Source organism: Andrographis paniculata, unplaced genomic scaffold (genome assembly GCF_009805555.1).
Source record: "Andrographis paniculata isolate CXL003 unplaced genomic scaffold, ASM980555v1 Contig22END, whole genome shotgun sequence".
NCBI classification, from domain to species: Eukaryota; Viridiplantae; Streptophyta; class Magnoliopsida; order Lamiales; family Acanthaceae; genus Andrographis; species Andrographis paniculata.
This window is the reverse complement of record NW_026137513.1, coordinates 1,862,519-1,876,075: the sequence shown is the minus strand read 5'-3', so window position 1 is coordinate 1,876,075 and position 13,557 is coordinate 1,862,519. Positions and strand designations below refer to the sequence as shown.

General features: G+C 36.0%; 2 protein-coding genes across 9 annotated transcripts; both read right to left on the bottom strand.

Moving 5' to 3' along the window:
- Positions 1-477: 477 nt before the first annotated feature.
- LOC127245704 (uncharacterized) lies at positions 478-3,912 on the bottom strand. Of its 8 annotated transcripts, none has more exons than XR_007837471.1 (3): positions 3,603-3,912; positions 1,451-1,539; positions 478-934 (listed from the first exon to the last, which is right to left on the bottom strand). XR_007837471.1 is itself a non-coding variant. In XM_051266720.1 (2 exons), exons 1-2 carry the CDS (start codon positions 3,725-3,727, stop codon positions 756-758), a joined length of 300 nt encoding a protein of 99 aa, XP_051122677.1. In that variant the 5' UTR covers positions 3,728-3,910; the 3' UTR covers positions 478-755. The 8 variants fall into 8 exon arrangements, 2 of the variants coding, with proteins under 2 accessions (XP_051122677.1, XP_051122676.1); XR_007837472.1 differs by having other exon boundaries at positions 1,451-1,536; XR_007837470.1 differs by lacking the exon at positions 1,451-1,539 and having other exon boundaries at positions 3,486-3,912.
- An 8,348-nt stretch (positions 3,913-12,260) lies between these two features.
- Positions 12,261-13,042, bottom strand: LOC127245710 (secreted RxLR effector protein 161-like). The gene is made up of 2 exons (XM_051266725.1): positions 12,505-13,042; positions 12,261-12,379 (listed from the first exon to the last, which is right to left on the bottom strand). Exons 1-2 carry the CDS (start codon positions 13,040-13,042, stop codon positions 12,261-12,263), a joined length of 657 nt encoding a protein of 218 aa, XP_051122682.1.
- Between the last annotated feature and the right edge of the window lie 515 nt (positions 13,043-13,557).

Genomic DNA, 13,557 nt, shown 5'->3' with positions numbered 1-13,557 from the left:
AGTCAAACTTATCTTAAAATTCAAATAAACACTAATTTTAAACCCAAATTTTCCCAATTCGGGCCAAGGAAACACACCCTTTGTATACGGGTAATTGATGTATGGATATGGTGCATATTTGATATATAATGAAATAAATAAAGCGAAAAAAATAAGATGTTAGATATTAAATTTTATAAAATAGGATACACAAATTAATTAAACGTGAGAGATGTAAGAAATTTATTACAGAAATATGATATTTGTTAATCGATAAAGAGCTCTTCATAATATTTTGATCAAATATAGGGGTATTATTTGAATTATTTGCCTCCAAATACCCTTATGCTTCATTGGGTATGACTTTAATTATTCATCAAACTATCAGTCCAAATATGAGATTTCTGTTAAAAATTCTTCTTTGAAAATATAATTTAGTTAAAATGTATAAATAAGCTAGCACTAAAAGAATACCAAAAAATTCATGGTTTGATATGATTTGGCATCAATGTGATCCAGGCTCGACAATATTAAATGTGTCAAATACATACAAACTTGATAATAATAATTTGTCACCAGCATAGCATAGCATATTGTGCACCAGAACTCTTGACTTTGGACTCTCAAAGATGTTAATTAGGCATGGAAGAAAGTAAAGCATTGACATATGTTGAGAGAATTATAGGTTGCATGGATCCTAACTATCTGAGCAATGTAAATATCTCTACAATACTTAAGATGATGACGATGATGTGGACAAGAAGAGGAGCTCAACACTACACATATGGTTCGAGCTCGATTCCATCTCCTGTGCTTACCATATCTTCAATCTCTTCATAGACATTTAAAAGTGTGTTTTCATGTAGGGACGAGGTACTTTCTCCATTGCAAATACATGCCGGATGAGCATTATCACCATGCGTTCTCCTTGTGCAGTAAGATACTCCGGACCTATCTAAATACCCAAGAAAATAGGTGAAACGACATGACACAATAATGGGCTATGAATCTTCGGAAAGATAAAGCAAAAACTATGAGTGAAAAATAAAGCCAAGCATCCAAGAAATCCCTAGAAGCATTGGATAAAAAGTTGGTGCCAATAATCTGAATAATTTGATGCATACCAAATCCAATATTTTCTTATATATATTTTCTCACATACAATTACATTTGACCATGCTTAATTAACAAAAATTTACGAAAGTGTTAAATATAGAAATGAAGCCAAGCACAAATGCACTGAAAAAATTTAGCATAGCCAGGGGAGAATATTAAAGACAAAGTTCTAAGGCTATTCAAATAACATATCACAAACTTCCAATCCTTATTAGTCTGCCGATATCTCAGTGAATCAATGAACAAATCAAGGCTCTTTAAGAACATAAACATTTTATATAATATTTGATAAATTCAAGTTAAATAAATCTTCAGCCCATTTTTGGACACACATTGACTAATAAGTAATTCACACCTTGCAGATAAGATCTCCTCAAAATCTTCTTGCAACAAACAACTTATCTTTCACTTACTAGTGTGCTGACCTGGCCTGTGGGAATCCTTCTAAAAAGAGCCAATTAAACAAAGAAAAAATAATAAAAATGGTAGAGATAAAAATAGAGTTTTATTTCTATATTTGCTATTTCTGCAGCAAAAGTCATCAAATATGGTACAAAATAGCATGTCTGCCTTAACAATACATATTTCCTTCATTTATAATGTGACAAGAATATACTACAACCCACAAAAATAAATAAATCAAAATCAAAATCAAAATTAAAATAAATAATTAATAATAATAATAATAATTACAGTAAGGAAAATCAGACAATGTATCCACACTCCCATCCGTTCTTGGTGCACGCACTTGGGAGCAATCTTCTTCATGGTGAGCTAATCACAAAAGTTCCATCTATGTAAGTACATTAAAAAAAACTACGAAGTAACTCCGAGCAACCTTTTCAAATGAAATCAAACAAGAATCCTGCTAAATAGTTTCAAGCATCCCCAAACAAATTCACAATTTGAAATTAAAATGTATACTAACATCACATAAGCTTGGAAAGTTGTAGACCAGTAAGAATGGTGCAAAGACAATATAAATGTAATGTTGTATAACCATAGATCCTCAATGTTAAATATTTAAGGAAACAAAAAAATTGCATTATATCATCAATAAAATAAGGGCCTATATATAGGTACTATGAAACATATTTGATAGACTCAAGTTAAAACAATATCTCAACATCCTCTCTCAAACTCAAGTAGTATCGTAGAAACTAACTTGAGTTTGCCTGAATGGAATATGAGTCGAAAGCAAACAGCCGACAGATCACCGATAGTAGAAAGCTCTACGCAGACAAACAAATCACTGATAAGCCGATAGCTCATGGTCACACACACAAACCAATCACTGATAAGCAAATAGCTCACAGCTACTCAGACAAACAGATCACTGCTACTCAGACAAACGGATCACTGATAAACTACGCAGACAAACGGATCACAAACAACGAACATATCACAAACAGCAGACAGATCATAGATATCAGAAAAATCGCATACACAAACAGACATATCAATAACGAACATATCACGGACAACGGACAGGATCACAGACAAAGGACAGATGACAAATAGCATACAGACCGCTTATAGAGGACAGATCACACACAGCAGACAGAGCATGCAACAGACAGACCGGATACATTGAGGTTGAATGTACCCGGAGAAACAAGGATTGGTAGACTATGTCTATTTCATGAGAAAGATAGACACTATGAAACAGACTCGAGACCGGATACATTGAGGTTGAATGTACCCGGAGAAACAAGGATTGGTAGACTATGTCTACTTCATGAGAAAGATAGACACTATGAAACAGACTCGATAAACTCAAATTAAAACAATCTAACCTATTGGGTAAGACGAAATCATAATCTAAACTTACAAAATCTAAAATAAATCAATCAAACCAATCTAAACAAATAATACGCTAAATCTAAAATATCTCAACAATTAATAATCAGATGTGAGAAATTGCATTATCTCCACCTCCAGCTACGACTTACCATTCCACACCCTTATGTTTGCATGCAGAAAGGTAAAATTAAAGAAGGACTACTTCAACCAAGAGATCATAGACATTATTTTGAACACATTGGGAGTGTTGATCTACTTCATATATATAATCAATCTGTTACTAGTTTGGTGCATCACATCAAACTATTTAATAATATGTAGAATCAAGGATATTTGCACTGGGAAAACATAAGTGCTTGCAGCATATTATTGTAACAAGTCCCATGTCATTTTAAACACAAATAAAGATGCAATTGAAAAAGTGAAACAATTACTTCACAAGCCAATGAATGCAAAACACAATTAGAATATACAAATTTCAGCTTGAAATCAAACTGTTTGCTGCTACCCAACACGATAGAGTCATATGAAAAGATTTGCAATTGTAGAATATAAATATATGTTGAACAACAAAACTGTTCATTTACATTTCAGCACGGAAATGGCAATCATATTTTGGCACTGAAATGACGCTCAGACCGCTCGGGGTTCTTGTTCTTCGTAACCCACCCAATTGATAAAATCCCCAAATTAAACCAACGTACCCAAATTGAAGCTTGCCTTGGACCAATTTTGCATCCACTCCGGTGTAAGGGCGGTAGTTGTCGGTGGATCTCCTTGTGTCGAGGGAGAGGAAAGAAGAAAGAAAATCTGTTGCCCCCCAATCCATTGCTGTCGCTGGAAGAGGAAGAACTGAAATGAAAGATGGAGAAAAAAGAAAAGAATGGGGGAAGAAGAAGAATGGTGAAAGTAAGAAAGAAGAAAGAAACAGTAATTAGGGTAGAAGATGGAAGGAAGAAGAAGAAATGTTTTACATGCAACTGAAAATAGAAGATGGAAGGAAATAGAGGTTACCGGCCGCTAGGAATTGGGATAAATTAGGGTAGGGAGAATTTAATAAAATTAATTTGTTAAATAATAATAGTATAATATAATATTAGTAAGTATATTTATATGTATACTAGAACACGCTCTTGCGCGCGGTATACCGCGCGACTTTTCTATAATGTTATGTAGTGAAATATTATTTATTTGAAATATAAACTGTAAAACAAAAATACAATTGAATTATTTGCGCTCAGGTCGGTTGGTCAGGTCGGTTGGTCCTCGGTCGGTTGGTCTGGTCAGTTGGTCAGGTGGGTTGGTTAGCTGTCGGATAGGCAGGTCGGAAGGTCCTCGGTCGGTTGGTCTGGTCGGTTGGTCCTCGGTCGGTTGGTTAGCGGTGGGATAGACAGGTCGGAAGGTCCTCGGTCGGTTGGTCTGGTCGGATGGTTAGCGGTCGGACAGACAGGTCTGATGGTCAGCAGGTCGGACAGACAGGTCTGATGGTCTGCGGTCGGATAAAGTAGGTCGGCTGGTCTGCGGTCGGATAGGCAAGTTAGCTGGTCTGCAGGCAAATAGATTGAGATAAGAAGGGTGACCCTGCATCTCTCTATGAGTTTTGAAATGTCAAAAATAGCAAGGATATTTCAACTTTGATAATTGTTACGCACAAAAAATAATAATAATAATAATAATAATAATAATAATAAAAATAAGGATAGCAGGATCTTAAAGGAAGTTAGATACAAAGTCGGGTGGAAATGGAGAAAAATTTGCGCTCAGGTCGGTTGGTCAGGTTGGTTGGTCGGATGGTCAGGTGGGTTGGTTAGCGGTCGGATAGGCAGGTCGGAAGGTCCTCGGTCGGTTGGTTAGCGGTGGGATAGGAAGGTCGGAAGGTCCTCGGTCGGTTGGTCCTCGGTCGGATGGTTAGCGGTCGGACAGACAGGTCTGATGATCTGCGGTCGGATAAAGTAGGTCGGCTGGTCTGCGGTCGGATAGGCAAGTCAGCTGGTCCGCAGAAGGATAGATTGAGATGAGAAGGGTGACCCTGCATCTCTTTATGAGTTTTGAAATGTCAAAAATAGCAAAGATATTTTAACTCTGATAATTGTTACGCACAAAAAATAATAATAATAATAATAAAAATAAGGATAGCATGATCTCAAAGGAAGTTAGACATGAAGTCGGATGAAAAAGGAGAAAAATTTGTGCTTAAGTCGGTTGGTCAGGTCGGTTGGTCGGATGGTCAGATGGGTTGGTTAGCGGTCGGATAGGCAGGTCGGAAGGTCTTCGGTCGGATGATCAGGTCGGTTGTTTAGCGGTCGGATAGGCAGGTCGGAAGGTCCTTGGTCGGTTGGTCATCGGTCGGATGGTTAGCGGTCGGACAGACAGGTCTCATGGTCTGCGGTCGGATAAAGTAGGTCGGCTGGTCTGCGATCGGATAGGCAAGTCAGCTGGTCCGTAGGCGGATAGACTGAGATAAGAAGGGTGACCCAGCATCTCTTTATGAGTTTTGAAATGTCAAAAATAGCAAGGATATTTCAACTTTGATAATTGTTACGCACAAAAAATAATAATAATAAAAATAAAAATAAGGATAGCAGGATCTTAAAGGAAGTTAGACACGAAGTCGGGTGGAAAATAAGAAAAATTTGCGCTCAGGTCGGAAGGTCCTCGGTCGGTTGGTCCTCGGTCGGATGATCAGGTCGGTTGGTTAGCGGTCGGATAGGCAGGTCGGAAGGTCCTCGGTCGGTTGGTATGGTCGGCTGGTCCTCGGTAAGATGGTTAGCGGTCGGACAAACAGGTCTGATGATGGTCTGCAGTCGGATAGGCAAGTCAGCTGGTCCGCAGGCGGATAGACTGAGATAAGAAGGGTGACCCTGCATCTCTTTATGAGTTTTGAAATGTCAAAAATAGCAAGGATATTTCAACTTTGATAATTGTTACGCACAAATAATAATAATAATAATAAAAATAAGGATAACAGGATCTTAAAGGAAGTTAGACACGAAGTTGGGTGGAAAAGGAGAAAAATTTGCGCTCAGGTCGGTTGGTCGGATGGTCAGGTAGGTTGGTTAGCGGTCGGATAGGCAGGTTGGAAGGTCCTCGGTCGGTTGGTTTGGTTGGTTAGTCCTCGGTCGGATAATCAGGTCGGTTGGTTAGCGGTCGGATAGGCAAGTCGGAAGGTCCTCGGTCGGTTGATCTGGTCGGTTGGTCCTCGGTCGGTTTCGTGTTGGGCGGTTGACGGCGGTTGCTGACGACGGTTCCAAAACGTCTTTTCAAGCCAGTACAAAGGTAGGTTAAGGGCTAAATTGTTATTTTTTAAATGAGGGGCAAGATAGACTTTTCAAGTGGCAGATCCGTACAAACTCGTATTTATAAGATATAATATATATCAAGTATTTATAAAGCAATATGTATATATATAATATAATAATATTTATGCAAAATGTTTAAAGCAAAAATAAGAGAATTGAATGCAAATTGTATTTTCATTAAACATTTCATAGTCGTATTTATAGGCAAGAAACTTCAATACGAAGGAAGATAAAAGCTACGTAGTTGCTTCGTGTTACTACGTATGTATTTCGTAACACTTCCCCTTGGATGCTTTTGTACAAAGAATGTGTCTCGTTAAAACTTTACTATGAAAAAACTCTGTGGGAAAAAATCATAGTGAAGGAAAAAGAGTACATCATTTTTGTATTAATGCGCTCCCCCTGTTTGAACTTTATTTGATATCTTTCAGCCGATGCATTCCAATTCCTTGTATCAATTTGTTGAATGTTGCAGTCGGTAGCACCTTCGTAAATAAGTCTGCAAAATTTTCAGAAGATCGAATTTGTTGCACATCAATTTCACCACTTTTCTGAAGATCGTGAGTGAAAAAAAACTTCGGAGATATGTGCTTTGTCTGATCGCCTTTAATATATCCCCCTTTAACTGAGCTATATAAGCCGCATTATCTTCGAATAATATTGTAGGAAGTAATATATCATCGGTAATCAAACCACAATTTTTCTGAATATAGTGAGTCATAGACCTTAACCAAACGCATTCACGACTGGCTTCGTAAATTGCTAAAACCTCAGCATGGTTTGAAGAATTAGTTGTTATCGTCTGTTTAGCAGATCTCTAAGAGATTAGGATTCCGCCACAAGTAAATAAATAGTCTGTTTGAGATTTTGCTTTATGTGGATTAGACAGATAACCAACGTCAGCATAACCAATTAATTCATTTCGAGATTCTCTCGAATAAAATAGACCGAGGTCATGAGTCCCCTGAAGATAACGAAAAATGTGCTTGACACCATTCCAATGGTGCTTTGTGGGGAATGCGCTAAACCTAGCCAGTAGATTTACTGAAAAAGATATATCTGGTCTGGTATAATTTGCAAGGTACATTAATGTGCCAATAGCCTTGAGATATGGTACTTCGGGGCCAAGTATTTCTTCATTTTCTTCTCTTGGTCTAAATAGATCTGGGATCAAGGGATCTGACCATCATTGGTGTACTCAGAGAGTGAGATTTACCCATATAAAATTGTTTTAATACCTTTTGGGTATATGTGGATTGATGAATAAATATCTCATTATTAACATGGTCCACTTGTAATCTCAGACAATATTTTGTCTTTCCAAAATCTTTGATCTCAAATTCTTTCTTTAGATATTCAACTGCAATTTGGATCTCTTCTGGAGTTCCAATTAAATTGAGATCATCAACATATATTGTAATAATGCCAAAATTTGATCCATTTTTCTTGATAAAGATGCATGGGCATATTTGATTATTAGTATAACATTCTTTTATTAAACATTCACTAAGACGGTTATACCACATTCGCCCTGATTGTTTAAGTCCATACAATGATTTTTTCAATTTGATGGAATATGATTCCATTGGGTTTAATTTGTATGCTTCAGACATATTGAATCCCTCAGGAACTTTCATATAAATATCAGTATCCAATGAGCCATAAAGATATGCAGTAACTACGTCTAAATGACGCATATCGAGCTTTTCTCGCACTGCTAGGCTCACAAGGTATCTAAAAGTTATTCCATCAACAACTGAAAAGTATGTTTCATCAAAATCTACTCCAGGTCTTTGCGAAAATCCCTAAGCTACAAGACGGGCTTTATATCTCACAATTTCATTATGCTCATTTCTTTTTCGTACAAACACTCATTTGTATCCAACTGGTTTTATACCATCTGGTGTTTGAACAATTGGTCCAAAGACGTCTCTTTTGTTTAATGAGTCAAAGCCTGATTGAATCGCATTTTCCCATTTTGGCCAGTCATTTCTTTGCCGACATTCATGAACCGACTTTGGCTCTGGATCCTCATTTTCTTCCATTATATCAAGTGCTAAATTGTATGCGAAAGCATTATCAATAATTGTCTCTTTGCGGTTCCAACATTTTCTTGAAGTAACATAGTTAATTGAGTTTTCAATAATCTCATAATGTTCTTCAAGATCGTGCTCTTCTTGAGCAATTATTTCAGGATTGACTTCCTCATTAGATTGAGGTTTTTATCAATGTCATTCCTGATATTTTCATGATTATCATCATTAATTCCTCTTTTCTTTCGAGGATGTTTATCTTTGGAACCGAGTGGTCTACCAAGCTTTAAGCGTGTTGTTGATTCATTAGCACTTTCAATTTGTCCATCAGGGACAATTATTTTAGTCGGAGCATTAGCAGTTTGGATATATGATCGAGTGACTTTGTTCGAGTCATTGAATGCATCCGGTAACTGATTTGCAATATTTTGCAAATGTATAATGCGTTGAACTTCTAGTTTACACTGCTTTGTAGGAGGATCATTAAAACTCAATGGGATTTTCCAATTAATATCCCTTTTCGGTTCATTTCGATCTCCCCCTAATGTAGGAAAATATGATTCGCCAAAATGACAATATGCAAATCTTGTAGTGAATAAATCACCCGTCATAGGTTCAAGATATTTTATAATTGAAGGTAATTCATATCCGACATAAATGCCCAATCTATGTTGAGGACCCATTTTGGTACGTTTGGGGGGTGGAATAAGAACATAAACAGCACACTCAAAAATATCTAGATGAGATATATTTGGTTCGTGACCAAATACTAACTGCATTGGGGAATAGCTATGATAGCTTGTCGGCCTCATTCTTATAAGTGTTCCTTCATGTAAGATTGCATGCCCCCAAGCTGAAACGGACAACATAGACATCATCAGTAATGGTCTTGAAATCAATTGCAATCTTTTAGTAAGTGATTCTGCCAGGCCATTTTGTTTCTGACATGAGCAACTGGGTGCTCTACATTAATTCCAATCGACATGCAATAATCATCAAATGCATTCGATGTATATTCACTAGCATTATCCAGACGTATAGTCTTAATTGGATTATCGGGGAATTGTGCCTGTAATTTAATAATTTGGGCAAGTAATCTCGCAAATGCCCTATTGCGAGTAGATAATAAACAAACATGGGACCATCTCGTAGATGGATCAATAAGCACCATAAAATATTTAAATGGTCCACATGGTGGGTATATTGGTCCACATATATCCCCGTGTATTCTTTCCAAAAATGTAGGTGATTAAATACCTACTTTAGCTAGCGATGGCTTGGTTATCAATTTTCTCTGAGTGCAGGCAACACAGGTTAACTCATTTGAGTTTAACACTTTTTGACCTGTTAATGAATGGATATGCGAATTCTCAATTATTCGCCTCATCATTATACTGCCAGGATGTCCAAGGCGATCATGTCATACTTGAAAATAGGTAGTCTTTTGATCTACCGTGAGGTGTGTTTCAACACCACATAATTTGACATAATATAAGCCAGTAGAGAGTGAGGGCAATCTCTCAATGATGCATTTCTTTTTATCAATGATATTGATGATCAATAAAAATTCACCATCGGTATCACTCATAGTTTCAATGTGATAATCATTTTTCCGAATGTCCTGAAAGCTCAGTAAGTTTCTTCGAGCTTTAGTGGCCAACAGTGCATACTGTATCACAATTTTCGTCCCCGCAGGGAGAAATATAATGGTTTCTCCAAAGCCTTCAATTAATTTTGCACTGTCACTTATTGTATTGACATTCATTCATTTTTTCCCTTTTCAAATGGGAGAAATATTTTTCGTGTTTCAATATAGTATGTGTCGTTGCACTGTCAATGAAACACATATTTGCATCGTTTTGATTGGCATCCATTTAACCTTCAAATATAAATAAATGCAGTATTAATAAAGACAGATATAAGTATTACAAAATACATTACAAAAGGTAATATGCGATAATTTAAATATTACAAAATATAAAATGACATAATATGTCTATCACTAGGGGTTTGCTGGATCTACGAAAAAATCCGCTATATCAAGATGCGTTGTGTCGTAATCCAGAAGATCATCATCAGGGTCGTCATCATTATCAACATGATTAGTCTCGACCTCCTTCCCATTTTTCTTTAGTGAGGCTTGATAAAGATCGGCTAGGTGTTTGGTTGTTCTACAGGTATTGGCCCAATGGCCTTCATTGCCACACCGATTACAAATGCAGATTTGTCTCTTTCCCTGTTTAGCTTTTTCGGCTATATCCCCATATTGGGGTTTACTCTGCATCATGTTAATGTCAAAACTGTGGTGATTGTAAGGGGTATATCGACCGCATTGACTCTCACGACCGCGACCACGTCCACGGCCTCTACCACGTCCTCGGCCTTGTTCATAAAATATCACGTTCGCTTCAGGGAACGGACTAGAACCAGTGGACCGGGACTGATGATTTTTCATCAGTAACTCATTATTTTGCTCAGCTAATAAAAGACATGCAGTGAGCTGTGAGTACTTTTGAAAGTTTTTCTCACGATACTGTTGTTGCAACACAACATTCGAAGCATGGAAGGTAGAGAAAGTCTTCTCCAATTTATCATTCTTAGTAACATTTTCTCCGCAGAGTTTCAACTGAGATGTAATATGATGGATAGCAGAGTTGTACTCTGTAACAGTTTTAAAATCCTGCAACCGCAGGTTAAGCCAATCATGTCGGGCTTTGGAGAGAGTGATATATTTCAAGTGTCCAAATCTCTCCCTCAATTCATTCCACAAATCAAGTGGATCTTTCACCGTCAAATATTTGGACTGTAAAGGAATGTCCAGATGGTGACGGATGAAAATAATAGTCTTAGCCCGATCTTGGCTTGTAGCCGTATTTTCACTGGCAATTGTATGAACAAGACCCATAGAAACCAGATGCATTTCTACATCCAGGGACCAAGTCAGAAAATTATTGCCGATGAGAGACAGAGGTTTAAAAGAAAATTTTGCAAGATTTTTCATAATTTAGAAAATCGATAATATAGATAATATAAAAATAAAACTTACTAAAAATAAAATGGGCAAAGAACCTTCGTGCTGATAACGTGTTATATAATAATAATATAATATAATATTAGTAAGTATATTTATATATATCAAGTATTTATAAGGCAATATGTACATATATATAATATAATAATATTTATGCAAAATGTTTAAAGTAAGAAGGAGAGAATTGAATGCAAATTGTATCTTCATTAAACATTTCATAGTCGTATTTATAGGAAAGAAACTTCAATTGGAAGGAAGATAAAAGCAGATATATATGCTACGTAGTTGCTTCGTGTTACTACGTATGTATTTTGTAACATATTTTAATTTATTATTATTATTAGTGATATAGACTTAATAACAATAATAATATGGTAATATTTATTTTTGTATGTTTACTATTGTAGTATTTTTTTTTAATTTTTTATTTTTAATTATTTAAAAAAAATTAAAAATATATATTTAAATATTTATTTTGTATTTATAATACTATATATATAAAAAATTTATATTTAAAATATTATAGTAGTACATATTTATATCATAAATAATTATTTTAATTTAAAATTTTATTATTTTTAATGAAAATCCCACAACAAATTTTTATATAATTATATTTAATATAAATTATATTATACAATAAGTAAAATTAAATAATAAACTAATTAAAATTATATACTTAACATAATAGTAAAATTTAATAAATTTAGGTGGATATTGAAATAAAGAACCCAACGTAGAGAAAACCAACGAAAGTAAAGGTGTAAACCTCTATTTAACCAAATCTGATACAATAATGAAAGGGAAAATACAATATTCTCGACTAACTTCTAAGAATAAGAACAACTGATATTTATAGAAAATGAATAATAAAAATAAGCAACTAACTACTTGACTCCAAACTTATTTTCTTAAATTTAGCAACAACTTAACTGACTCTGATTTATTCAAATAATAAAATATCTAAAACAATAGACTTATTCAACTTAGTAAATTTCACTAACTTGCGACATCCTCCCTTAGTGCAAATTTACGGTCAATGATACCAAGAGGTTCTCGAAATACCTCAAACTTGGCCTTGGCAAGCGGTTTTGTAAATACATCTGCAGCATTATCATCTGTCCAAATCTCCAGCAACACAACGTCTTGACTTAACACCTTTTCTTGCACAAAGTGGTAGTGAGTTTCAATATATTTTTTTTGCGCGCATGAAACACTAGATTTTCGGAGAGCTTGATCGCACTTTCATTGTCACAGCTGATCGGAATTGCATTTCTGATGGGCACCAGGATTTCCTCCATAAGCCTCTTAATCCATAGACATTCTTGTGTTGCCATAGTTGCGGCCATATATTCCGCTTCACAACTTGAAAGGGCTACAGTGTTTTGCTTTTTGCTACACCATGATATTGCAACAGAGCCTGTTGTAAAGTAGAACCCAATTGTGGAACACCGAGTATTCACATCACCGGCCCAATCAGCATCGATAAAGCCGCTTAGATCAAATGGCTTAAATTTCTTGTACATCAATCCGTAACTTTGAGTGCCTTTGACATACCGAAGGATCTTTTTTGCTGCAATGAGATGTGGGTAACAAGGTTTATCCATAAATTGTGAAATAACTCCAATAGAGTACGCAATGTCGGGTCTAGTAAATGTTAGGTAGAATAAGCTACCAATAATTTTTCGAAACATGGTTGAATCCTTCAGCAACTTTCCTCCATCTCCGGACAACTTTAAAGAAGATTCCATGGGAGTAGTCATAACCTTTGATTCCACCATTTTAAATCTTTCCAGCAGTCTCCTAGCATATCCAACTTGAGAGACAAAGTATCCAGTAGGAGAATTTATTATTTCCAGACCAAGGAAGCATTTGGATTCACCCAGACGTTTCATTTCAAAACGTAAAGAAAGATCATCTTGCAGGCGAGTAACTTCGGCATGATTGTCTCATGTGATAATCATGTCGTCCACATACAACAGAAGCAAGATATTTGTAGTAGTTGTTTTTCGAATGAACAAGCCAGGATCTGCATTTGATGATTTAAAGCCACAAAAGATAAGATATTGAGCAATTTTACCGTACTATGCACGCGGGGCTTATTTCAAGCCATATAATGCTTTCTTGAGTCGACAAATGTGATCGGGGAATTTTGTGGATACAAAACCTTGAGGTTATTCCATAAAGATATCACGATCCAAGTCTCCGTAAAGGAAAGCGTTTTTCACATCTAATTGCCACAATTTCCAATCCTTGCAAGCAGCTAAGGAGATGATGGTTCTGACCGTTACCATTC